The sequence below is a fragment of the Botrytis cinerea genome, chromosome 5, assembly GCF_000143535.2.
Source record: "Botrytis cinerea B05.10 chromosome 5, complete sequence".
NCBI lineage: Eukaryota > Fungi > Ascomycota > Leotiomycetes > Helotiales > Sclerotiniaceae > Botrytis > Botrytis cinerea.
In genome coordinates this window covers 1,785,045-1,811,483 of record NC_037314.1, presented here as the reverse complement: position 1 = coordinate 1,811,483, position 26,439 = coordinate 1,785,045, and the positions used below count along the sequence as shown (strand labels likewise).

Here is a 26,439-nt window from a genome sequence, read left to right as displayed (position 1 = left end):
TGTGGGTTGGGTAGTGTATATAATTTGGAAGAGAGGTACCACCACGAGAAAAATCTGCAGCTTGTTCAAACGACGTTAAATTTTAGGGGGGCAAATTCCAGCGCCATACGCGCAATGAACAACGATGCACTAACAACCATTTTTCCAGTCATCTTCTAGCGTTCGATATAGCGCTGCGATACTCCTTTGCATAGCGTGGCAACTAGAGAGCCGCAGCTAAAAAGGCTTGAGACGCCTCATTTCAGTTTTCCATGTAGATGGATGCACTATAATAGCGCCCGAAACCAACAGGAATGTTGGCCGAATGAAAACAAATGAAAAAAATGGCGGGAGCTGACCATGTGAAAACAGCGCTTAAATATGAAGATAGCTCAATGGGCTGACTTTGTCGAGAATTAGCGTTCCTGAGGGATTAGTTGGCCACGAGTCAAACCCCCAACAAACGTGATAATAATTGCCGGGGAACATAAGATGAAGAAGACTTTGGAACGAGTTAGATAGATAGCATGGAGTCAAAGAGACATTGCTGTGTATCCTCTGTTGCACAATCGTACAGGAGTAGCAGCTTAATGAGTTTCATCTCAATTTCAAACCAATACAGGTATGTGCTTGATGAAGTTGGACCATATCTACTCGGGTCTTGGTTTCATCGCAGTGATCCATCGTTTGGAGTTGTGAGATTTGTGAAAGTTGTGGGTGAGTGAGTGAGTGAGGGAGTAGTGGGTGAGTGAGGGAGTAGTGGGTGAGTGAGGGAGTAGTGGGTGAGTGGGTGAGGAAAAACCATCAACAGAACAGAAGCTTCCCAGGTTGATCTCGGTGAGAGCTCTCCACGCTAGGCAATGAAACATCAAGACGAGCTAAGCCGTTTTGGGGATGGATCCCAGATTGTGTACCTGGGGCATCCATAAAAACCTCCTTTCTGCTCACGATGTGACCAATCAAATGACTGATCGATATCGCAGTTATGTCAGCTTCACGACGATAAGAAGCTTCCAAGGAAATGCGTCCCGTCAGCCTCTCACGCCTCGCTCGCCTCTCTCCTTAAGTAGGAGGAGGTGGAGGTGGTTGCTCACTTCCTACCAAATGCCACATACATAGTCCACAAGGGGGGATTAAAGCTTTCTCAATTTCCTGCGCCGTTCATCTTAATGCAAATGCGATGCAAAGGAGTGGATTGCGACCTGGGTCGTGACTAGGTAATCACTAGGTAATCACTGCACAATGAAATAATGTTTGCAGACTGATTGGCCAATCAAGACGCGGAGAGATGAAGAGACGAAAACATGGGAATGATTTAATCATAATCTCAGTTGGTGATTGGTTCAGATAAGCATGGGATTTGACCAAAACCTTGTTTTTTCCCTCAATCCAGTCTACTAGTAGGTAGGTGTGTGCGCCGTGCCAAAGAGAGAGAGAGAGAGAGAGAGAAAAAAAGTGACCGAAGCTAAACTCCAGACGATGGCAGGATTCACAGTCTTCCTCCTTGCTCTCGCATCTTCCCAGTATCACTTCGTCACTTCGAGTCTTCAGCCAACCTAGCTGCAATCAAGGTTACCGGCTGTCTATCGTTCACAACCAACTTTCGTGGATTGTTGTCCTCATCCTGTCGCTTTCCTCCTTTGCGGTTGCTGATCCTACTTTAGGGTTGACGATTGACTCTCGTTCTTATATACTGCAATTACACTCTTCCCACTCGCTCCACCGACTCACTCCCGCTACACAATTGTGGTGCCTTTCATAAAACGCAGGAACCATCTAGACTTCTTTCTACATTCCGAAATCCCCCCATATCGATTGCAGACTTAGTCCACGTTTGGATCTCCACTTCAATCTTCATCCCGCACCCCAAACTAGTCGGTCGTTACCATTCGAGCCATTTTAACCTAAACGTTAGCAAGGAGACGGAGAAGAACCAGAGAAACCTTGGAACTGGTTGTGGATGCAATCCATCTAAAGTAAAGAAGCTTCTCCATCAGTTGCTATTTACCTCCCTCCTTTCTACTTCCATCTCCACATTTGACCAGCCTACAATCTTTCCTTCAACTACCACCTGGTCCGCAATATCCCCAATCTCTTCAACATCGCGTTGACTCTCATTCTTTTACCACTCGCCATTTCGATCTTTGTACATACAATAATATTGCTATTTGCATCATGTTTTCAAAGTCCGTTGCCAGAGCTGGCTTGATTGCCAGTCTAGCTATCACTACCGTCAACGCCATTGCCACAATCTCTGTAACCGGCTCGAAATTCTTTACAAGTGATGGTGATCAATTCTTCGTCAAAGGTAAGATATGTGTGTATCACATTCCTGGGTTCTTGGCTGACAATTTTCATAGGTGTCGCATACCAGTTGACCGAAGCTGATCCTTTAATCGATACTAATCAATGCCAACTGGATGCCTCTTTGATGAAAACCTTGGGCGCAAATGCCATTCGCGTTTACCACGTTGACCCTTCAGGGGATCACTCTGGGTGTATGACAGCTTTCGCAGATGCTGGGGTTTACCTTTTCTTGGATTTGGATACTTTCAACACCGCAATTACTCCAGTATGACATACATTATTGTTCGAGAGAAAAAGAAAAAAACATAGCTGACTTTTTGAATAGACTGATGCAACCTGGAACGAAAGTCAATACACCGCATTCAGTAAAGTAATGGATGCTTTCGCCAAATTCGATAACACTCTAGGATTCTTTGTGGGAAATGAGGTTATTGCTACGAACAACCAATCTTTAGCGGCGCCATTTATCAAAGCCGCTGCGAGGGATATGAAGGCATACAGAGCTTCGAAAGGATATCGTGAAATTCCCGTTGGTTACTCTGCGGCAGATATTGCGGAATTACGTCCTATGCTTCAAAATTATCTTGCTTGCGGCACCAACAGTTCCGAGGCTATCGATTTCTTCGGTTTAAACGCATATGAATGGTGTGGCGATAGTGATTTCTCTACCTCTGGTTACAAAACCCTCAATACTTACGCTGAGGGTTATAATATTCCAATTTTCTTCTCAGAGACCGGATGCAACACCGTCAAACCCAGAACATTCCAGGATCAAGCAGCAATTCTCGGTTCGGATATGGATGATCAATGGTCTGGCGCAATTGTTTATGAATGGATCGAAGAGGCCAATGATTATGGATTGATCAGTTATGGACCAACTGTTGCAGCTACTGCTGTCGCAACAAATGTTGCAGGTGGATTTTCTCGCGGCGGAACTCCAACGCCCGTTTCTCCAGATTTCGCCAATCTCCAAAGTCAGTGGTCAACTTTGACTCCAACTGGTGTTGCAAGCTCTGCTTATTCCCCAACTCTTACACCACCTGCTTGCCCTTCATCAACCTCCGGAGGCTGGTTGGTTGATGGTGATGTAAAATTGCCATCTATTGGTCAGAAAGAAGCAACTGGCACTGCCACGACAACTTCTGGATCAGCATCCACTACCGGAAGCGCAACTGGATCAGCTGCATCTGCAACCTCAACAAAGAAGGGTAGCGCATCCGGTGGTAAAGAGATTACTGGCATGAGTGTAGGATTAGCCGCAGTTATGTTCGGTTTCATGTACTGGCTATAGATTCTTGATACCCTTTTTAAAAACTTCTTTTCTCGGCCTTGATGGCTTGATATGTATAAACGATTATGATACGTGGAGGAAATCCTTTCACACTAACTCGGTACATATGCGCGTTACGATAAATGAAAGCGCGGCGTTGGATTTGCATTGTGTCATTTTGGACGCAATAGGATTACTTTCTTCTGATATGGGATATAACGGGTCATTTTATCCTGGGCATACAAAAAGCATGAATGAGTTGATCAATATTTGTTATTTTAGATCAACTTTAATAGATACTTAATAATGAAGTTAAAAGTCAAGAGCCTGTTTATTGACAGATTATTATGCATGTGAGTGCGTTGGCAATAGGTGATGTTGACAAGTGTTTGTTAACAAGTGAAGAACAAGTGAAGAACAAGTGAGGAGCAAGCGGTATATCATTGGGGGATGTAAGGATAGTGTATCTTGAATAGTCTTTGTGCTGGATGCAAAATTACAGGATTCATGTCGTTGAACAGATCGATAGGTGAATGGAAAGGATAGATAGTTTTATCTGAATTCCTTATGATATGCTATCTATATGGGTGGGGAGCAATTGAGGATGTAAAGAAGGGATTAGGGGACTATGACATGAGATAATAAATAAAGTCTTATACTAATGAGAGATAGAAAAGAAAATTGTATGTAGTAAGTAAATAACACCACACCATCTCATTCTATCTCATCTCTGCTTTTCAACTCCTATTGTCTACTGAGTCTATCATCAGATGATATCTTGAAGTTCAAGAAAAGAGCTCTCTCTCTATAATGAGTATTTGTGGGGTGCGTGGAATATATCTCGAACTGTAGTATCTGATTATGGGAGATTGCTAGCAGAGGTTACTTATTATTACTTGGTGTGTAGCTCCGTCTCAGCTTTTTATTCGTCTACATTTTCAGCTTCTCATCTCTATCAACTGAATCATCCTCACGGGATTGAGATATCTCACTCTTGATATTCACCTCTGCTTGCGATTGAATTGCTGCACAATAAAAATTAAGCGAGAAATTTCCTAGGGAGGAAATTATTAGTAGCCAGTAATTTGTTTCGTTCACCTTGAAGGATGCAATATTCAATATCAATATATCAATATCATCAGAGCTTCAACTCAAGAGGCTGGAAAGCTTGGAGGCGTGTGAATTATTGAATAGTTGATAGATAGAGAGAATGCGCATAATCGAAGTTGCAAATGATATGGCCTTTTGAGGGAATTGTGAATGCAACATCTTGTGGCTTTTCTTTCTTACAGCAACAACAACAACAACAACACTATACAAATTACCAGTTTCCAATTCAATCATTGTCACAATGGTTTTGTTTCTTCTTCCTGGTCTTAGACCACATTGGAATATTGGCCAAGCAAATATTGGTAAGTCCCCCTATCGTGTCCCTAGCGAGATGGGGGAGATGATGGAGATGGTGATAGTGTTCCTTTGGGAGGCAATAATCTAGTGATTCTCTTCGAAGGTATCAATCGGTTCAATGGTTTATTGTCCTTCTTCATCCAATGTTCTAGAGTCTCCAGTCTATGGTGGTGAGAAAGATGACCCTTCATCGTCTTCCTTTCGACCAAGCTTGGAAGAACTAAACTCTCTTCTTTCTCGTCCATACTTCTTCCTTAATCAAACCTTTACTGACAATTACATTCTTTCTAGAAAAACAAGAACTATTCACTCCAAAGAAACCAGTTGGAAATTCTGGAAGAAAATTCCCTCTCCCACCTCATATCCTCCACCGCCTTAACCTCCACAACTCCTGCACTTCTTTCCCATCCAAACCATCTTCCACGCCGTCTCTTCTTCCATCATTGATAGAAGATTCTTCTACTTCTACCCCTAAATCTTTACACCCAGCGGGCTCTGGTGCCTGGCCTGGTAAACGACCAGCAGAAGGAACGGCAGACGAAAGACCAGGAAAGAAAGCGAAGTACGGCCTTGCCAGCCATATCGATCTTGAAGATAGAGAAACAGACGCAGACGACGAGGATTCAGACTTTGATCCTGCTGATACACCAAGCGATAGAGACGAGGTGATCACAACAGCAGACCCTCCAACAACTGTTCCAACACCGATTGCAGAACCAGCTGTAGATATTCGGCTCGCTTCACCTTCCGATCCCGAATCCGATTTCTCTGATGCACCAAGTTCGAAGAGAAGGGCACTTACGCCACCAGCATCAATTCCAGAACTTATTGCCAAGTCCGACGTAAAACCAATTGCAGCAACAGGACGTTGGGATTTCACCCTTACGGCAAAACAAGCAGGTTACATTTATAACCCGAGAAAATCCATGACCGATCTGAGTGATCGTTTCGCTACGCCTTCAGACCCCGATAATACCCACGATACCGACGATAGCGAATCTGATTTTAATTCCACTCCAAATCATACTCCATCACCATCGCGCATACGTATTTCTTCACCTTTACCTTTACCTTTATCCCAGTGGAAATATTATCACAACCGCGTTGATCGAAATAATCCAACCACTCCGCCTTCCATCGGAACAAAAAGAAAAATGGAACACACATATGCTGAATGGCATCAGGGAGAGATGGATGCATCCAGAGCTCCATCGTATTCTCCGATCACTTTACCAGCTGATACACCTCAATCTGTTGATTTAGACGAGGCTGAAGCTGGAACTGCACAATATAATTCAGAGTCGCAACAACAAAATACGGAATCTTCACGCGTGCCTTCATATTCACGTCACATCAATTCCTCTTCCTCACCTCAAATCCAACAATCCCCAAAATCCGCCTCCGCAACCACCGTCTTCCCCACTGATATTCCATCTCCATCCGTTCCATGCCGTTTAGAACCTCACTCGCCGGTTCTCGATCACCTCACTGCTCAATACATTGCGCAAGGTCCACATCCACAGGTTCCTCACGTTAATCACGCAGCTGTCGATCAAAGAAATGCTTCTCATATATTGAGAAAACATCAAGATGATCGTGCGCCGTTTGTGCGCGCTGCGAGTAGAAGACTGCAGGCGGTTGTGGGAGTGAGGAATGATTTGCCGTTTGACTTACTCATGGGGACAGGAGTCCATGATGCGAGTAATTTGGTTGTGAGGAGGGATGGGGCGTTGGTGGATTTGGGACTTAAGAATTTGGGGAGGAGAGAAGAGGATGTGAGTGGAGGTGGAGATGAAGGCGGATTTGAAATTGGGGAGGATCTTACTGCTGCGAGAAATAATGGTGGTACGAGTGGAGAGTCTTTTGGGAATAATCGCGAAAGTATGGCCATGGGTATGGATGCGAATACAAACGCCAATGAAGCGCATAATGCAAACACCACGGCACAATATCCCCAAGATCTCCACACATCCTTCGATACTTTTCGCTCTCCCTCCAACACCTCATCTTATTTCTCTTCCTCTTCTTCGTCTCACCACCAACAAACACCACAAAAAGCCGCACCCAACCCACCCTTCTCAGACCCCCCAGCAACACCGCCATTTTTCCCTCCCTCAGTTAATCCACACACCGGCGAAGGACTCCGCGAATATCTTCTCCAACGCGCTTCCATGACGGGTTCCTCAAAGAAAGAATGTAGAAGTATATCGTTTCATGATTTTACGCCAGATTTACGGACGGGAGAGTTTAGGAATGAGCTCTTGGTGCATTTTGGGGTGGATGGGCTTGTGAGTAGTGAGAAGATTGAGGTTGTGGAGTTGGGTTTGTGAGTTTTATCTTTTTTTTTTTCCTTTCCTCCCCCCTTTTGGGGCGGGTGGTTTCTTATTTGTGTTGTTGATTTTGCTGTTATTGCTGTATATGGGGAAGTGGTGTGATGAGAGCTGCTGCAGTGGAGTGGCGGTAGTGGAGTTCTTGTTGCGTTTGTGTGACTTGATTCTCGAGTTGCGGAAGATGGGATGGCGAAGTTGCTGTCATTTTACTTTTTCTCGTTGATTGTACTCATATTCTACTCTACATTCCTCTGACAGTTCATGTGGTATTTTTGCTGTCATTCCCTTCACTCACATTATCACCCCTCTCCTTTCCCATCTATCATCCGAATGACAACAACCACCAAATATTTTACTTATCATAGCTGACACCTCTCCACAGACCCGATATAAACGGCAATCTTCACCCCTGGCTCTCGATCTTTATCCAACGCCCTCTCCTAACCACCACCTCACCCTCCTCTACCCTTCCTTCCACCTCCACCTCCACCTCCACCTCCACACCTCCCAACTTCCCCAAGCCAACCCCCACAGTCTGGCTCTGCATCGCTGTCCCCCTCGCAAACATAACAACCTACCCCATCCAACCCGACACCTCTATTCCGCCCTCCCTCCTCGAACCGACCTTCCTCTCGCACTCCCAACACAATCTCCCCACCAAAAAAATTGCCAAGCGTCAAGACCACGACTTCTCCTTCCAAGGAATCCCCATCTTTGAATTTTCCACCCGAACACTATTTCCACCCGAAATACCGCTTCCCAACACCGCGCCCACAGCCGATTTTCTCTCCATCGAAGTCCCGCATCCCTACGATCCAAATGATGCCTATCTTGCCTTTCCAGCGCAGGTATCCCAAAATCCGGAATTGCTACAACGGGAAACGAGGAAATTTGCGCGTGCGGTGGGAGTGAAGGGAGAGGATTTACGCACGTATGGTGATTTGATGGTGGATGAGAGTGGCGTGGATGTGAGCGAGGAGTTGTCTCCCAACGAGGGAATTTGGTGGTGTGAATTCTATAGAGGGATTACACGGGATAGGATCCGTTGGGAGAGAGTTAAGAGGTGCATGGGTCGGAGAAGATGTAGAGTTGTTCTTAGATGGCAGGATGTACCGGATGAGATGAAGAGATTGGGGTCTCGTTCGACTTCTAGTTCTGGGATCGGTTTGGGATCGAATAGAAAAAGTAGTGAGGCAGAGAGAGTCATGCAGGAAATGAGCAGGGAAAACATGGGGGGTATGGGAAAGAAGCGAAGAGCAAGAAAGAGTATGCAATCGAGCCATGCGAATACGAGTTCGAGTGTGGGATTGGGGGTGATGAATGCTCATATGGGGAGTCATTCACATTCAAATGCAAATTCACACGCGCATATGCGATTGGGATCGGGCGAAGCATTGAGAGGTAGTTTGCGCGCGAGAGCGATTGGAAATCGAATGAGTTTTAATGAGGAGATATAGGGAAATGGAGGATTGGGGGCATGGAGCTTGGGAGAGATGATGCAGGGATGAGTTGCGGATTTCGAGTGTGAAAGTTTGTTTTTGAAGGGATATGAGAGGGGAGGTGAGAAGGATGCGAGTTGCTTTCAATTTCTCTCCGAGCATAGATTTTACTTTTACTGCTCGACATCTCCCGTTTACAAGCACATTTGTGTCACAAGCGCGTGCGGAAATTCTGACTTGAAGATTATGTTCTTTTCGCAGTGAAATTTATCAAAAATATAAGGGCGACAGGACAGGACAGGAAAGGCTTTTGGTCTCATCTCGACGACGAAGATATGCAGGACGAAAAGAGTTCTCTCCAACCATAAAACCGGGAAATAAACAACGCCATTTTCCATCCAAGAAGTAGAGAAACAATACAGCCCCCCCCCCCCAAAAAAAACACCAAGAAATGAAGTTACAAGAGTTCACGAGAAGAAAAAGTAGAAGAAAAAGTAGAAGAAAAAGTAGAAGAGAAAGGCACATCATGCGCATGAACCCAATCTCTACGAATATCCTGACACTACACACACAAAGACGAAAGTTACATATATACAGGTATTAGTTAGCTTTCGCGCACACACACAGGAACGAATTGAGAAATAGATGGCAGCATGCCAAAAGGGAGAACCAGATAGATAGCTTAAGAAACACAATCAGATCGCATGAAGTCCCAGTATTCTTTACGAAAATAAAACTCCTCGTATCTTTCGTGGAAGTAACATAGGTAAAAGATTCGGAACGATATGATATGATGTGATATGATCTGATATGATGGGAGATTTTAAATTAAAGACTCACATACATCATGGTAGATGATTAATTGCCTTGAGTATCAACATCCAATTTATGATTCATGAGAATATAGCCAGAAAAGTCGAGGCGTCGAAGAAGAAACTTTTCATCATGGTCAGGAACGGACGGACAGGACTGCATCGATAAATCTCATCCATTCTCCTCCATCTTATTAGTTTCCACAAGAATTAGTATACTTCAGTATGATTTATACAACGAGAGAGAGAGAGAGGGGGGGGGGGGTTGAATCACGAATCAATTTTACAGACTCATAATTTTGGAGTGATGCAGAAGCTCGTACAATAAAAATAAGCATTGAGCTTCGCAAATCCGACAATGTAAACCACGACGCAAAAGGTCTGTGGGAGTATTCAGACATTTATAGTACATACAGATACAGATACAGATTGAGCTTCCATGCTACGCTACCTAAATGCATAATAACATTCGAGTCGTGACCGATCCTACATCGCATAGCCCATCCTTCTCAAGCATGACTGAGATATCACAATCCAATCTCGGCCGCATTTGCAGAGGTGAGATTCGAGGCTTTCGGTCCTTCATTCCGTTTGACGCCTCATTCATGATACACATAAAATATACAACTCGTCCGTTTTAATCCTCTAATTCATCAACCATTACGACGAAGAACTTCCCCACCAACCACCTGTCATTCCACTCTTCATGGCCTTCAGTCCCTCTTCTTTGGCTTTCTCCTCCATCTCGGCTTCTTCCTTTAGCCATTTTGCTCCATTCTCGCGAATTTCCTTATCAAATGCCTCGTAGTTCTTCTGCCCCCTTTCTCTCGCTAAATCTTGCAACATCTTTCCTTGAGCAAGCGCATCCGCTAGACTCTGTTCATTAGGATCTGTCATCATCATTCCACCTGGCTTGATACCCAAAGCACTTCCTAGTAATCCTACACCACCGCCTCTCTTTCCATGTTTCTTTCTTTCCTCTGCAAGTTGTTCTTGGAACTTCTTTCTTGCTATTGCCTCACGTTTGGCAAATTCTGTAGGAATATGTGTTCCCTCAAATGATTTCAAGGCTTTGCGTACATCGGCGTATTGCATTGTAGGGATGTATTCAAGGAAAGGAATTAAAGAAACGAGTTCTTTATCTTGGACATCACCCATCCATGGCTTAAGGATTATTGCGTTCTCTGGTTGCTTCTTCGCATGGTGTGCTTTAGTATCGATTAATATGACCTTTGAGAGATCTCTGTTGAGGTATGAAAGGTCCTGTGCTTGAATTAGTAAAACCAATGACAGCTTGGTCCAGAATTTTTACCTTGATATATTCTCCATTTTCATAGAGTGTTGCCTCTCGGAAAAGCGGCCAAGTGACAATATGATATGGATCAAATTTTCGAATAACTGGCTCTGCTAAAGTAGATGGTTGAGTGGTGAAGATGACCAATTCGTAATATTGACTTAGATATCTCAAGAAATAATCCACGCCAGGTCTTTTTGCCAATCGCCAACCATGTTCTCTAGTCCATTCACTATGAATTAAAAGATCCTCCATGCTTAGAACTAAGGTGTAAGGGCGCTCAAACATGGGACTTGGATCTGGGAGTAGCTTGGTAAAAGCTGGCTCGGTATAGTGACCAAGTTGGTCTCCGGTTCGGGCCCTGACACGATTCCACATGCCGGTAAGTGACCATCCAGATGGAGCAGTTTCTGCATGTAGCTTTTCCTCTTCCTCTGTTTCCCAATTTCTTCCCATGTATACTGTACCAGTGATCGCAGATATGAAGAACGCAAGATACATGTAATTGGCCATTTGGTTTCTCTTTCTTTCCGAGGAAGAAACATACGCAGATGCTGGCAATTCCCCGCGACCTTTACCCCCACCACTGGCATCTTCTTCAGGGTCTGCCGCTTCTGTAAGGTTCAATGGCGAAGCCTTCGATTTTCTATTTGCCAACTCGAAATCCAAAGTCGAAGGAATACCTTGGGTGAGATCTGGCAGAGGTTTGTTCTCGAATTCAGCTTGTGCGGGGTCGGCGGCGATTGTCTCGAATTCATCTTGCTTGCCAGAGAAGTCTGGACTTTCACCTTTCCTTGCATCTGGGTTTGGTACACCGGCACCCCCTCCCTCTGATTGTGGTACAGTATTCCTCTGTGACGAAGCTCCCTTGCTCACTTCATCTTGTGCCTTGGAGAAGTCTGGGTTACCAGATTTATCACTACTCAGTCCTGATTTTGGCGAAGTGAAAGCGGCTTGTGCCCCAGCCGGACCGGATGGCGTTGGCGTACCCGAAGGTCTATTATAATCTGTAGGCTTTTTGGGCTGGCGGCGGTTGCTCGCCATCGACCGAGTCCATGACGTTGATGAGGTTATTCGGAAATTTGTCGAACTATTTCTAAGAGCTGGCGTTTGCAGCGACCTTCCGATAGCTCTAGACAACATTATGAAGGAAAAGAATCAATATGCACAGCTTACGTCGATAAAGAAAAGACTATATGCGAAATCGCATTGAATATTAATGAAGTTCTTGTCAGTAAAGAGAAACTTTCAAAGTTCCTTTTGGCCTAATAAAATAACCTGATTCCTTAAGTTTTCCCTCGCAAGCAACAAAATACAAATTTCGACCATGATGCGGGCGGGAATTATGGACGCTAGTACCTATTGATACTAGCTCAATTGGCGTCAAACTCCCCACCATAAAAACATCGATTGATCTGCGGATTCTGATCTTCTTTTTTCTTTTTTCCTTAAAGTTGACACTCAGTGGACAGAAATTTATACTCATCGCGCCTACAATAACCGTGGACGAAGAGTTGAACAATCTGAGGAGAACGAATATGACACTTTCAAGAATTGGATGTTAAGCCGGTGCTTGAAAGAGCACCGGCTACTCAATTACAACTTCAGTCCCGTGGTGTCCTAACATTCCATATCTCATTGGCATACTCATGTTTTGAGAGTATTTCCGACCTGCCTCATAATCTATCCGAATTCACTCGACGCAAAGTCTTGATAGAAGGATTCTTCTTGTGTGTAATTGAAGTTTTAAATATTATTCCATTATTCATCATTTGAGATACCGCGCGATTCACCTTTTTCTATCTGTGATTTTGAATCAGTATCTCTTTCCCAGCACGCGATTCTATCCACTTGGTTCCGTCACTCATCTCAAACTCAACAAACCTAACACCCAAAACTCTACAGTATATCGACGAGAACCACAACTTCACAATTTGGCTATCCGACGTACCTACTTACTCACTCCTACTTGATCAATAATAATAGATATGGCGCCGTCTATGAGACATCATACATTAACCCTACGGAATCGTCGGGCAATAGCCAGCGTACCCGTATCTGGTTCCACAACCCCAAACTCATCCACCTACCCCTCAGCATATCCATCTGATGCTGAAGATATCACTCTCGCCACTCGCAAACTTAAACAACCATTCCCATTTCTCTCTCTGCCCTCCGAACTACGAACCAAAATTTATGCCCTTATATTCGCCCCTTTCCCTTCGATTATCGACCTCGACCCTACAACATTTTCCATCATTCATCGTCAGAAACTCCTCTCTCTATTCTCTGTCTGCAAACAAATTTACAATGAATCATCGCACCACTTCTTCTCAACCTATACCTTCCGCATCTTCCCTGTCCACCCAGGCCGCTATTTCAAGACGAAGAAGCCATTGCTCGCGCGTCTGCCAGCCCAATATCGCAACTCTATCAGTACACTAGAACTTCGTCTAGGTCCAGGTTGGAACAGTCCTCCAAGAGGTTGGATTGTATCGCCTCTACTTGGACTTTCTGATTGCACATCCGTTCGTGTTCTTAAAATATTTGTGGAATGCGACCCTTCCGACGTTATATTCAAAGGTTTCAGAGCAGGTGATGGATTCTATGAAGGCTTTTGCCAGGAACTATTAGAAGGAATATTCAGAGAGGTAAAGGGAATTCAAACTGTTGAATTCGATGCTTTTCCTGGTGTGCAGAGGAGTGGAGATATGATGAATAGATTACGAGATGTAGTAGAAAGACATGAGAAAGTTGTGGGATGGGGCCCGGAGAGGGGTTGGGGAGTAGAGAAACCCGGAGAGGGTAAGGAAAGAGTTTGGCTAGACGCTGTGCTTGTTCATGGAGTTGGAAGAGCGAGGGTTATTCCGGCGGGAGTGGATGCTATTGTGGCCTCGGCTTGAGTTATAACACACCGTCTGATAGAACGGGTATCGCAACATGAGCGAAATGAAGACAGCGATGAGCGAGCGATGACATTATATGTGATTGGTCTTCAATGGAAATGGCATGGAATAAATCATAAACATTGCCGAGTGAATCAGGACATGGGATTTAAGAATAGCACGCAGGCATGTAACTCCTCTTCATTTTATATATACATTTACCCAGTGCCATTTTGTTCAAGAATTTCTTTCCTACCATGACAGATTCTTCTTTTCTCTGTACCGGAATCTCCGGCCACTAACGGCAATCACTTTGCCTTCACGTCAACTACTAACCCATTTCAATACAACCAACAAACTAGTCGAAACTGTGTTCAAATTGTTGCATATCTCGATTTTCTTATGTCAAATACCTCATATCATTGACACATGAATACATAATACTGCTTATGCTTTTATCACTCAATGATGCGAATGATACTAGGCCATTCCCCTCATCTCTATTACTACGAAAATTAGTGTCCTAGTGGCATACATAGAGACATCCTGTGGCTTTAAGCTATGACGACTTTGATATTTCGAGATTGGGGCGAAATTGTTCTTTTGAGCTAGGCATTGCGCTGATATCTTTCCTCTTGCTCGAAGACATTGAAACTCCAGCCAATTGTTGGATATTATTACAATGCTAGAGTATCAAATATTATTCGCATCGTTGATGAGTAGCTTTCCTCGAATTATTTTCTATATCGTAATGTGTGCGATAGTGCTGGTTTCGGATACTTCAGAATCGGTGGATTTTAGTTGGGTGGTGGCAAGAAGTGATAATTTCACAACTGCCGGATGGGTTAGTACGGAAATAGTTCTAGTGAGTGAAGATGGTTTACACATATTAGAAGGACTTACGTTCTGTTTCTTGCGGCACTGATATATGAGAATGGTGGAAAGGAAAGTGTCGAGAATGTCACTCACTATGTTTAAAGCGAGAGGCATGGATATGCGTCTATATTCCTGAGATAAGCTCACTGGTAATTAGTTGTTGGTTTCTGTATTTTCGGCGAGTTCACTAGATGGTGACTAGTTCTAGTCAAGTGATTGTTTAGAAAGTCATCATTCTAGAATCACACTTCTTCCTTCATACAGTTGCGGCATTTTCTATCTTTCCATTTGAAGGTCTCGAATCTGTTCCATACATACGTAGTCTTCGCTTGCAAAATTCCTGGCTGTTTAAACAGACTTTCAGGTTGATAATCGAGTTAATACATAAAAGAGAGTCATTATCTTCGTTGTTTGTCGAGGTAGTAATATTGGTTTTCTGTTCCTGTCGTGTAAATTTCGTAAGGTAGATGTGACGGCCATGTCTTCACTGTTGCTCGTGGTTATGTATTGAGTGGAGATATCCCATGGCGCTTTGAGTTCTGAAAGAGGAATATCGATGATGAAGGTCTTTGATAGCTCACTCGAGAGCTTTAACTATGACCATTTTGATAGGGGAAATGAGCTATGTTGTGAGATTTTAGATTGTGTTTAACCAGCGCGGAAAATGGGTATTATTTTGCTGGATTTGGTCGGGGGTTTCACGTTACTTGGGCGAAAGAATGTGGCGTGATTGAAGAGGATGATTAGGTAGGCGAATAGTAAAAGTAGTGATGAGAATAAGATGAAGGTGACCAGGCCATATTAGCTTGAAATCAAAATCATCAAGTAGATCGTAGGAATCAAATTCGGCAAACGAATATCAATCTTTTTCACATTTCATTATTGTTCTTTTTGACCCGCTGCACTTCTGGGAAATATATGTAAAAGTTAGAGAGAGGTAGGTAGTCTATTCCTATTCATTCATAGTCCTTGTCTTCACAAAGGTATTGGAAATCTCTTCACAGCCTAGATTGTTCATCGGAATCTTCAATATGAAATCAACACTATCTCATCAATCTTCAGCCACCTTCACTCAACGCTCGAAAAAACAAGATATCTTCCATGATCTAAACGGCATGCACGCTCAGAGATCATCCGCTGGTCGAGATGTTGAAAATCGAGCCTTCTGCATAGACAACCCTCTTTTCCAGATCAGCACAATATCTGATGACTTTACCAACCGGAAGATACTGATCGTGCCGCCTGAAAACCATACCAAGATCCACATTGTCTACAACAGCGCAGCTCGTATCATGCAAGCTAGCATTCTATCTTCAAAGCTTTCAGCTATTTCAATTTTTCAATCGTTCTAAATACTTTATACTGTGGTTTTCAAAATAGAGGTGGTGAGGATCATTTGATAGTGACGAGTAGGGAAAAGTTTAAAGGAAGGGGAGAGAACTCTAAAAGGAAGGGGAGAGAACTCTAAAAGGAGGGTAAAACTCTAAATAGAGGCAGAAGACTTTAAACAGACAGGGAAATACTTAAACTTGGTTCCGACTAAGTATTTTGGGAATTAGAATTTCAAAGAAATAGGTCTAGTCTACTCTATGGAATCTATATATAGGAAAAGAAATTAATAGGGGGTTGAATGGTAAGATTGAATGTCTAGAATGTAGACTTCCAATCGACACAGCTACGGAATTTTCTTGGCACAACCTCGTCGTGCGTACACTACCCGAGAGGCACCAGCAGATATACACACAGGAGGTAAATTTGTGCACTTGTTCAATGCACATGAGACAATTGCGAAGCGATTGATATTCCTGGTAGGGAACCCGAGGTTGAGACCTACCACCTGCTTGATGTTGAGCACGCAGGAACTATTGCGAAACAAACGCGCGAAGCAAAGTTCGATAGGCTCAGAGGGAGAAGCAGACGTTAAACATGTTTCAAAGCTCGGAATCAGGATAAGTGTGTTCTATTGAGTTAGGAGAGGCTTTCCCCAAGCTTTCAGCAGGTTTAGCTATCTAAATCAATACGAAGTTTTTTGAACAAAACAAAATAAATGTTCCTGCAAGAAATCATGTATAAAAGCCCAAAAAGGATGCCAAGAAGACGATCTAATAGATTGTCCTGAATGTTAAAGCCAAGTATCATTACTAAATGCTTCGACTCTACCTCTCCTCGTTCGTGACAATAAAGGTGTACAGAACCACGATGACGTAGATGCCACTTTTTGTGGCTAGGAACCAGCGTTATCATGTGAATCCAAAGCAAGAGTTATTGATTGGCAGTGACACAGTGTGGTGTGATAATTTCTGAAAAGCGGAGTCAACGTCAGGAAATGGTTCCTAGCATTTGATTGATAGAACGTGAGCAACAGTGAAACAAGAAAGTCAGATGATGTTTGCGGTAAAGCCGCGGAACTCAAAGCCTAAACCTCGAATCTAGCTCAGCCCTATATGCATAATTCATGTACAACTCGTTATGAAGAACCATGGACAGGCATAGTACACTTGCTTCCTGCAAAACATCATCATTGTAATCGTTATCGCATGAGTGGCGAGGCAAGCGTGAATCGTGTATCTTCGTTCTCGAACGCCACGGGCATGGCAATTCGCAATAACAAAATATATCATGGCAAATGGTAATCGTTTGCGTTTGTAATATGACGACAGCATCCCGCCGCATATACAGGCAAACTTCATAATCATGAAGATGTAGTCTTGCCACGAGAATAATGTACGCAATTGTAATACAGATAAGAAGGCAAGTGCAGAAATAAGCTTCGGAAACATAATTAAAATCGATTTTATGGGGTGCATTCGAAGAGGCGCTGTTCTTGCGAGTACTTTTTTTTGATTGGTTACTTGTATACTTGGCCAGGCTATAATGAGACGGACCGGAGGGACTTCTCCAAGAAGGAATTTGACTCTACTTCGTGCTAAACGGAGAAATCATCACGATAACGTGTGGAAAAGTATCATCTTGGGCAATGAGAGACTCCTCTGACATTAACGAATCGCCGTTTCAAAAGCCGTATGTTTCACGAGCCAAATTTCGATAGTTGGTGGGAAATGCCATCCATACTAACCTGATCTCGCGCGATCTGCGGGATATATTTCCAATTGTATTGTATACTTGATGAGGCTGACCACCATCGAGTATTGTCAGAGGCTATGTATTATTGGCAGCTGAAATTGATCCAGCTTCCCCAGAGAGAAAAATCGACATGTCGCGGCGGGGTAAGCGATAAGATATTATTGCCCGAATAAAGGGCGAGGAGGGGTAACAAGGAAGTTGATTTGACCATCTGAAGACTTTGCTGATGTATCTGCTGCCGAGATAGACATGATGGCGGAGTGCATATTGCTACATTCGTACACAAGAACGATTTGTATTTCGACTGCAGCGGCTTTGGCGGTTAGAGAAGGCAGTTTGAAGGCCGTAACGTATCGTTACAATATCAGCTGCCTCTGTTGAGTCCCCTGTTTCCCACGTTCGAGGCAGGTCGGCTAATTGAAGCGGAGGTGTAGTTCGAGAATCATGTCTCGAGCATCAGGTAGCCCTCTCGGATTCTTATCGTCACATGTTGGAAGATAAAAGAGATAGAGTTTCGGGGGAAAGTCGTCTTCTCCCCAGCGAAATTGTGTCTTGGTGTTGTTTTGTTTGTGCTTCAAACCAAGTATCAAAACGTTGCCTGGCATGCTGGCGGTGGTTTTACTAAGCTGAGTCATGTTCTAACCCTCGGCGGTGCTTTTCCGTCGCACAACCTCTAATAATAAGCCTCTGCCAAAACCTGGACCGACGGCGCGTCGTGACAAGTCAGGAATATGATATTCCACCAATTTAGTTTCTGAGCAGATGCATCTCTGTGATTATTTCCCAGTCAGGTCACACCCGCATTGACAAATCTAATAAGTTGTGTCGGGAATTGCCTCTTGCCTAGATTTTCGGTCGGACCTAAACTTTAAAGATTATCATCTGGCCTTCTCAATCCGGCGAGTAAGAGTCCGGTGAACTGCCCGATATGAGAGGCATCATCGGATCCCTACTTTTCTCTATATGTAAGATGTATATATATAAGTGTTGGGTATTGCCGCATTCTAGCTATCTTGCTGTTGATGTCTAATGTTGCACATTTGAATCAACAACTCAACACTGCCAGCACATTTCTAACTAAACAGAAAGCCCGTTCAGCCTCACCTCCAACTTATATCTACTGCTGCAAATAAGCCCACCCAGGTCAGCACCAAAACCTGAAACTTACTTTCTCTCTTCAGTAATTCATCATGTCGGGGAACGATGCAAGCAATAACTCTGCCGAAGTCAAGCAATATTTCTTAATCACAAATGTTACGGCATTCGACGACCAAAACACCGAGTTCGACCTTCAGGGAGAAGCATGGAGGCTACCATACAGTATCGACGACTCTGATCTGACTTTCGACGGGACACCATTGAACATGTTATACGAAGAGAATCGATATATGGCAGAAGAGCATGTGACCAACTGCTCACATGATTCCAAATCACCTGACGTGAGTGTTCTCCTCTCTTGAGGTCCATTAGCTTTTTCACAAGCTCTGGCTAACGTTTATGTAGAGATCTGCAGAACGCGGAAGAAGTCGCCAGAAGGAGTAGATTGATTTTCCAGTAATAGCTACGAGCTTACCGTTTCAAACAATACTGTGAATTATTCTCCTCTGCAACAACTTTCTACTCGAAATGGATTACAATGGACGCAAAAGACTTCGACGATATTGCTTTGATCTCTGTGTTATTTATTGAAGGAACTCTTATGCGATGCGTGCAGTATGCAGCTTTTTGGATACAACTCGAATCGTTGAGGGGCCAAATACTAGCATTCCCGTTTGTGATGGGAGTGTATGAGGACTTTCTAGTTCCGCTTAGGACAGTTGAGGAAACCTCCTTATATACAGAGAAACCCTTGGGATTTATATTACGGACGAGAGCCCCCATTTAGGCCCAAATTGTTAAGAAGAATGCTGGGAAAACTCCAATTGAGATCTCATCATCAATCATTATTCGCCCGATGCGCTTGAAATAGCAAAACATCAAATCGACAAATCAAAAGACAACATCTTGGAAACGCGGTTCCGGTTGCAAATGCGATCGAAAATTAGAGAGAGCCAGGCATTCGATCTGGTACAGGAGATATGTCAAGCCTCGATGGTTCGCCCCATTACCCACCAGCTCCCGCTACCAATGTTTCTTTCGCCAATAGCATCAACTCCAACCGACAACAAGCTAGAGCATCATGTTATACTCACAAGAAATTCGCACGATAACTTCGAGTATCGTTTTAGTATCTTTGTACACTTGACTTTTACCTTTAGGGTTGAAGGTACTCGGCTTGGGGAAGGTTTTAGGAGTGTGCTGGAGGAAAAGAATTACGTGAAGACTTATAAGGCGTATTTTGAAAGATGATATTTGGTACTTAGATTTTGGAATATTTTCTTCGGGGCGGGTATGATAGATCATGGTCATTTACCGTTGTGATACCCGCTGGATGGGGTAGGGAGTGATGGCGCAGCAAGGTCACGACGGAAGGATGTTTAAAGGAAACAATGAAAATATTGCAACTTTTATTATGAATCTTCATATGCTTGTGAGAACGTGTGTTGTGAATGAGCATTCCCCCAAATACGTAGGCCTGACAAAATTCCAAGAAATGCTGCAATACATCGCATGAACTGATCATACGCTCATTTTACGCTTAACGACGACTTAGGTATCTAATGTTTGACTTCCTCGTCTCCCCTTCACTTCAATCTGCTCTCCACAGTCTTCCAGTTAATTACATCCCAGATAGCACCAAAATACTCAGCCTTTCTGTTTTGGTATTGAAGATAGTACGCATGCTCCCAAGCATCAACACCCAACAATGGAGTGTACTTGCCTACGACTGGATCCTGGTTTGCATATGTTCTAATTTGGACTTGACCAGTCTCGTTGTCCTTGACCAACCACGCCCATCCACTTCCTTGGATACCTGCCAAAGCCGCGTTGAATTTTGTCTTGAAGGTTGAGAAATCTTTGTAGCTGGTCTCGATGGCAGTCTATAGAAGCTCTTATTAGCCAGTACTCTTCGAATTCTACAAAGCCATAGTTTCTAAGGCGAATATCGAGTCATACCTTCAAAGCACCTGTGGGTTCTCCACCACCACCATTCTTACTTGGTGCCAAATTCTCCCAGAACAAGCTATGGTTCACATGTCCGCCTCCGTGGAAGTTGATGAGGGGTTGCAATGCAATGGCAGCAGCAATGTCTCCCTTGGATGTAGCGGCCTCGACTTGCTCGCTCGCAGCGTTAAAGCTGTTAACGTAGGTTTGGTGATGGTTCTTGTGATGAAGCTCCATGATCTTACCGGAGATCGAGGGTTCGAGCGCACCGTAATCATCTGTAACCAAAGTTAGGACATGTAATGAGATATCACAAATACTCGATCAAAGACTGGAAGAAACTGACATGGGAGATCTGGAAGAGTAGCCTTTCCACGGATGAAACTGGTGCTTGCCATTGAGGCAGCTCGTTTAGAAGAGCTGGCTCTAAGAGCAGCACGAGCTGCGGTAGATGTGCGAAGCAGTGTGGTAGACATTTTGAAATTTGATCAAATTTTTGAAGTTTGGTACTGTTTCAATTCTTGATGTGGCTTTCAGATGTCAATCGGACGTCTTTCAAAGAGGGGAAGCTTCGGAAGTAAATATTTGGAGCTCCAACATCATTATGTCATTACCCGATTACATAAGCGATGAGAACACAAATAATGGCACAGAGCCGATATCAAACAAGTTCATCGTCGCGCACTCTTTCGCCCAATATATCTTTGAATATTGAAACTTATAATATTATGCAGGCTAGGTGAAGCATAAGCTATTTGCCGCAAATCTGTGGCTTTTGATAATGTCCTATTACGATATTGACGCGATCCTCACTGATGCTCAAGTATTTACCCCTCCTTCCAATCAGATTCATTGTATTAATATATATCAGAAAATCCCATGCACATTCGAGCTTGATGTTCCCTCTCTAGGTTATCTCGACAACAATGCTGCTACCCCCTTGAAAAAACACACGCGCGTCGATCTTCCTCTATGGCTTGCCGAATTACTTGCCGTTTCCTCCTCTCCATCTTCCCAAAAATCTCTCGTCACCCTTGATCTACCTGCTTGTCTTGCGCCTCGCGTTCTCAATGCACTAAAAGCCGATCCTAAGAGTGTCGACTTACGCAATTTGGCACAGAACTTTTATGGATTGGGTGTGAGAGTTTTGGAGTTATTCGAAGAGGAAGAGGTTTGCGATGTATTGATGGAGAGTTGGAGGACAAGAGCTGGTGAAATTAGCGATCATGCGGGGAGTGGAAGTGTAGGACAGAGTAATGGTAGAGGCGGGGGAGAAGGCGTGGAGTTCTTGAGAGGCTTGGACGAGGCGGAGCGCGGATTATTCAAGGCAGCACACGAGGGGTCCAAAGCAATGGGGAAATGGATGGGCGAGGTGAAAAAGGGGTAGTCCAAAGCGAGAAAAATGTCGGCGAACAAACAGTGGTGGATTCATCAATCCGACATACTTGCAGAGATGGATACCACACGGTCAAACCTTACGGCGTTATCTGGGTTGGAAGTCTTGGCTATTTGAGATACCCATTACATGATTGATTTGACGAAAATCAATGATTACTTCTTTTGGAATTCATTGTTGATCTAACATTGATCGATTTTACGTTTGCACACAGCGACAGAGCGATCTGATGAAACCCCTTTGCATTGCATGTGAGATCGAAGATGATTGACCCAGTCTTTCTGCCCAAATAAACAGTATAACTCAAATTCTTCGCACGCAAGTATTTGGGATAGTACTAGATCAGGGTGGATTTCAGTGTCGATCCGGGTGTACAGGTCTTGTCAAGTCACCCTAAGGATGAGAATGCCACGACGACATTCACCACTACCGTCCAAGGGTGCGCGATCGAATCACTTGCAGTTGCTCGGATGAAGGATCGTGACCCATTTATTGAGTTACCACCTGCCGGTATGGATCCTACTCAAAGTCTATTCGTATCCTGTTTGTACATCTCCCATGTGGTAGCTGACCTCATACTCGTGGTACATCGAAAATAACCACTGCATTCGCAATCGATCCTGCGGAAAAGTTTACTCGTTCTGGGAATCTCACTGTACTGTTACCTATAAGACCTGTACCAAGTTCGAGCCACGGGAAAACGAAAATGTATTTTTATCGGAAAATCCTATTCCGGGGTAGACAATAGCGTAGTATTATCAAAAAGACAAATACATGCCCTTCCCCGGAGGCTGAAAACTTGTGTAACTCACGTGTGACCAGGGTCTCCTGCAGCTTGTTCATAATACTCTGAACACCAATAGTAATGCAACGCTGAAGGTTGGGCGTCGTATATGTTGTATGTCATTTGAACCTTTGAATGATTTCAAAAGGCTATGTCGAATCTAGAACCTCGCTTACGAATTTGATTACAGAAAATCATGTCAGTTTGGATTCGGAATCATCACCACACTTGCCGGTGTCTAGGCGGATAGGTAAGCTGCTTGCTTGGAATTACTATGGGCTTTGTGATTCTGATGCACACTCTCGTATTACGATATCAATATACTGTTCTAACTTGGTAGCAAAGAAGAAGAGTTTCAGATTTATGTATCACAAAAAGTAGGTATCGAAAGAGGGTGCGGTGATTACCTATATGCGGCGAATTAATAGCAGATGTCTTGAATGTGAATAATTCTATCGAATAACCCCGCTGCGCCACTTCCCCTGATTTCTCATTGATTGGCGAAAGTCGTAGTACGGCAGTTCCTGTGGTCAACCATTCACTGGCTATATGTCAGGTGAGTGACAGCTGTACTTTTTTTTGAACGAACATTCAATTATGTTCTAAAGAAGGAGCAGTCGGCTTGTGGCTTTTATATCCTCATGTGCTCGTAAAACAGACCCCATGAACAGTCTTAAAATATCCATCCCAACAAAACTCTTTACTTCACGACTAGACCTAAGACGACTTCAACTTCAACTTCAACTGTAATACTAACATCAAAATGGATGCTCTTATCACCCACGTGAAGGCCACGGCTGCAAACGCCGATGAAGCAGGGCGAAAGAAGATAATCGACGATCTTAGAGATCTTTCTATTGAATTGGAAACTCCATGGGACTCTATGCAACGCATCATGTATCTGGTACGGATCATTTTGACTTTTATTACAAGAACAAACGTGCCTTTCGCTAACTCAAACTGTGCTAGCAATTTCAATTGACAGGCGCTCAGATTGGTTGTGATATGAAGCTCTTTGAAATCATGGCTGCAAAGAAGGAGCCAATGACTGTTGAGCAGCTAGCAAAAGAAACTGACTCAGATCCGGCCTTCTTAGGTGAGTTCAATCCTCAGCTTCAAATTCGACCGTCTCACACAGTAACTAGTTCGTTTGCTCCGGTATCTTGCCTCCGTAAGAATGATTCGAGAGACTGGCAAAAACACTTTTGAGGCCACCAAAGTCACCGAAGCTTTGGCTCAAAAGGGCTACAAAGGCGGTGTTGGTCACTAGTAAGTGACCCCTTCGCACAGGCCTGAAGACTTTTGGATACATTCCTTACTGACTATAACATTCACAGCTTTCATTCGCTTGGTCCTACACTACAAGTTACGCCTGACTATTTGGCAGAGAGAAAATATCGGAACATCACAGATGACACTTGTGCACCTGCTCAGATCGCCTTCAAAACTGAAACTCCGTACTTCTACTGGGTTCAAAAACATCCTAGACTAATCAACTACTTTGCAGACTTTATGGTAGGCCAACGTGGTGAGATGCCGACTTGGCTCTCCAAGTACCCAATCGAAGAAGAGACCAGAGACTGGAATCCTAAGGAGCCTGTATTTGTTGATGTCGGCGGTGGTTTTGGTCATATGTGTTTAGAGTTGAGAACGGAGAAGCCCAATGTCCTTGGTCGCGTAATTTTGCAGGAGCTTGATCATGCTATTAAGAACGCACTTCCAATGAAGGATGTGGAGCTCGAAGTTCATGACTTTTTCACACCTCAAACAGTCACAGGTCTGTCGAAATTCTCCCAGTGACATTGTGGTTACATGCTAACAACTATTTCAGGTGCGAAATACTACTACATGCGCAACATCCTTCATGACTACTCCGATGAGAAATGTCGCATCATTTTGAAGCATTTGAAAGATGCAATGGGTCCAGATTCAGCCATTTTGATTGATGAGATGGTTATCCCCGAGACAGGCGCCCACTGGCATGCAACCCAGATTGACTTGGTGATGATGACTGCCCTCGCATCAACTGAGAGAACTGAAGGAGAATGGCATGCTCTTTTAGTATCTGCTGGCCTTCAAGCAAAGAAAATCGTCAAATACACCGATTCTCTCGGAGATAGCATCATCGTGGCAGTTCCAGTCTGATTCCGAGGCTCGCAAAATATGGTCTAGATCTAGGGTTAATACTTCCAGATGTGATGAGAACATAGCCAGGCCTCAAATTACCTACACGGAATCAATGGCAAATTGCAATTGACTTTTTATTGATTTTGAGATTGCGTTTGTCCCAAATTTTCGCAATAGTCTAGTGCCAAATATGTATTTTATCTCCGCGAATTCCACTCGATAAGTCTCCACATGTCGTTCGTGCGCTAAAGGCTGTGCTAATTTGGGCGGTTCGCAGCCGATGTCAAATCTTCGAAATTTCTGACCGACAACAATGTGGCATTGCCGCTAGTTGACGTGAGGCATCTAAGACATCCGTGATGCGCAGGTCAATGACTACTAAATATCCCAAGAATCCGGTTATTAGACTTCTTCGACCATCTGGCATCTACTAAGCGGGGTGTTCACACCTTTTGCCACGACCCTGGCTCGCCTGGCCTGTCATAGGTCCAACGGTGAACCGCGTCCAAGCGTCCATGCACGGATTCAAATAGTGAATAGTGACGGATATGGTAAGTGACAGTACGCACTGACCACGGGCTCCTCGTTGCAATATTGATCTAAAGTTGTAGCGCCGTCGAGGTTGATTAGAGTGATTCCCGACTTGGTTGTGTATTTCACAGTGCGATGTGAGACTTTCCAAAAGGCGTGCCATGTGCGAAAACTCCCATCTATGACATTCTGGCCAATTTGCTTACTAGTACGCCCCCACGTTTGAATCTATGGCTGCATGGGTGGGCAGAAGCGATGCATGGCAACAGGGGATCTTCACACAGCATTGGATTGGCCGCATCGCACAGTTCTATTTTAAGGTTACATTATTGTCGGAATTCCAAGGTATGTGTGAAAGCCCTAGCAAGATCCTCTCACAGTCTTGTGCAATTGCTAATGATACTACGGCATTTACAAAGCATTCAGTCAGATCGAGGTGTGTGACAGTAACAAATCATTTCCACAGCGTTACGACGGACACTAAATTGCTAGGAATATATATCTATGCTTCGATACGTAGTCCGTACAGGACTTTGGAAGGAATTCAGGATGCCCAGCATAGGACAATCCCCGTGCTTGGTGTCACTCTCCGGCTTCTTCTTTCGGACTTTCGGTCACATATTATCTTTGCTTCTGCAGGTGCTTTACGTAGATTTACGAGCAATCACCTATCAAATCAATCGTGCATTCAGTCTCATTGACAATGTAACAACGGCTGGGCTGGGGCGCACGGGATATTCCAGTACAAAGTCAATTGTACCATGGGCCCGAGTCTCAGTAGTAAGTATATCTTTTTTCCTCCACGAGAACAACGCAAAGAACAACGCCTGCAGAGAGCTAGTAGTCATAGCATGTCGTGTATCGGTGTTGCCA

General features: G+C 43.9%; 8 protein-coding genes across 10 annotated transcripts; 6 read left to right on the top strand and 2 right to left on the bottom strand.

Moving 5' to 3' along the window:
- The first annotated feature begins 1,434 nt into the window (after nucleotides 1–1,434).
- Bcgas2 lies at nucleotides 1,435–3,896 on the top strand. The gene is made up of 3 exons (XM_024693055.1): nucleotides 1,435–2,287; nucleotides 2,340–2,551; nucleotides 2,612–3,896. The coding sequence occupies exons 1-3, from the start codon at nucleotides 2,155–2,157 to the stop codon at nucleotides 3,575–3,577; spliced, it is 1,311 nt and encodes a 436-aa protein (XP_024548840.1). The 5' UTR covers nucleotides 1,435–2,154; the 3' UTR covers nucleotides 3,578–3,896.
- Nucleotides 3,897–4,768: 872 nt separating this feature from the next.
- BCIN_05g05080 (hypothetical protein) lies at nucleotides 4,769–9,437 on the top strand. Of its 3 annotated transcripts, none has more exons than XM_024693052.1 (3): nucleotides 4,769–4,968; nucleotides 5,255–7,289; nucleotides 7,676–9,437. In XM_024693052.1, the coding sequence occupies exons 1-3, from the start codon at nucleotides 4,908–4,910 to the stop codon at nucleotides 8,748–8,750; spliced, it is 3,171 nt and encodes a 1,056-aa protein (XP_024548839.1). In that variant the 5' UTR covers nucleotides 4,769–4,907; the 3' UTR covers nucleotides 8,751–9,437. The 3 variants fall into 3 exon arrangements, with proteins under 3 accessions (XP_024548839.1, XP_024548838.1, XP_024548837.1); XM_024693053.1 differs by having other exon boundaries at nucleotides 4,769–5,066; XM_024693054.1 differs by having other exon boundaries at nucleotides 4,769–5,133.
- A 373-nt stretch (nucleotides 9,438–9,810) lies between these two features.
- Nucleotides 9,811–12,136, bottom strand: Bctim50. Its single transcript, XM_001559700.2, has 2 exons — nucleotides 10,857–12,136; nucleotides 9,811–10,807 (listed from the first exon to the last, which is right to left on the bottom strand). Exons 1-2 carry the CDS (start codon nucleotides 11,979–11,981, stop codon nucleotides 10,205–10,207), a joined length of 1,728 nt encoding a protein of 575 aa, XP_001559750.2. The 5' UTR covers nucleotides 11,982–12,136; the 3' UTR covers nucleotides 9,811–10,204.
- A 158-nt stretch (nucleotides 12,137–12,294) lies between these two features.
- BCIN_05g05060 (hypothetical protein) lies at nucleotides 12,295–15,450 on the top strand. Its single transcript, XM_024693051.1, has one exon. It carries the CDS (start codon nucleotides 12,827–12,829, stop codon nucleotides 13,739–13,741), a length of 915 nt encoding a protein of 304 aa, XP_024548836.1. The 5' UTR covers nucleotides 12,295–12,826; the 3' UTR covers nucleotides 13,742–15,450.
- A 3,090-nt stretch (nucleotides 15,451–18,540) lies between these two features.
- BCIN_05g05050 (hypothetical protein) lies at nucleotides 18,541–19,328 on the top strand. The gene is made up of 2 exons (XM_024693050.1): nucleotides 18,541–19,122; nucleotides 19,187–19,328. Exons 1-2 carry the CDS (start codon nucleotides 18,874–18,876, stop codon nucleotides 19,223–19,225), a joined length of 288 nt encoding a protein of 95 aa, XP_024548835.1. The 5' UTR covers nucleotides 18,541–18,873; the 3' UTR covers nucleotides 19,226–19,328.
- Nucleotides 19,329–20,182: 854 nt separating this feature from the next.
- Bcsod4 lies at nucleotides 20,183–21,285 on the bottom strand. The gene is made up of 3 exons (XM_001559704.2): nucleotides 21,075–21,285; nucleotides 20,741–21,006; nucleotides 20,183–20,664 (listed from the first exon to the last, which is right to left on the bottom strand). Exons 1-3 carry the CDS (start codon nucleotides 21,202–21,204, stop codon nucleotides 20,368–20,370), a joined length of 693 nt encoding a protein of 230 aa, XP_001559754.1. The 5' UTR covers nucleotides 21,205–21,285; the 3' UTR covers nucleotides 20,183–20,367.
- A 124-nt stretch (nucleotides 21,286–21,409) lies between these two features.
- On the top strand, nucleotides 21,410–22,420 carry Bcpsf3. Its single transcript, XM_024693049.1, has 2 exons — nucleotides 21,410–21,551; nucleotides 21,600–22,420. The coding sequence occupies exons 1-2, from the start codon at nucleotides 21,510–21,512 to the stop codon at nucleotides 22,113–22,115; spliced, it is 558 nt and encodes a 185-aa protein (XP_024548834.1). The 5' UTR covers nucleotides 21,410–21,509; the 3' UTR covers nucleotides 22,116–22,420.
- Nucleotides 22,421–23,507: 1,087 nt separating this feature from the next.
- On the top strand, nucleotides 23,508–25,139 carry BCIN_05g05020 (hypothetical protein). Its single transcript, XM_024693048.1, has 5 exons — nucleotides 23,508–23,812; nucleotides 23,878–24,004; nucleotides 24,054–24,177; nucleotides 24,246–24,685; nucleotides 24,740–25,139. Exons 1-5 carry the CDS (start codon nucleotides 23,672–23,674, stop codon nucleotides 25,051–25,053), a joined length of 1,146 nt encoding a protein of 381 aa, XP_024548833.1. The 5' UTR covers nucleotides 23,508–23,671; the 3' UTR covers nucleotides 25,054–25,139.
- The last annotated feature ends 1,300 nt before the right edge of the window (nucleotides 25,140–26,439 follow it).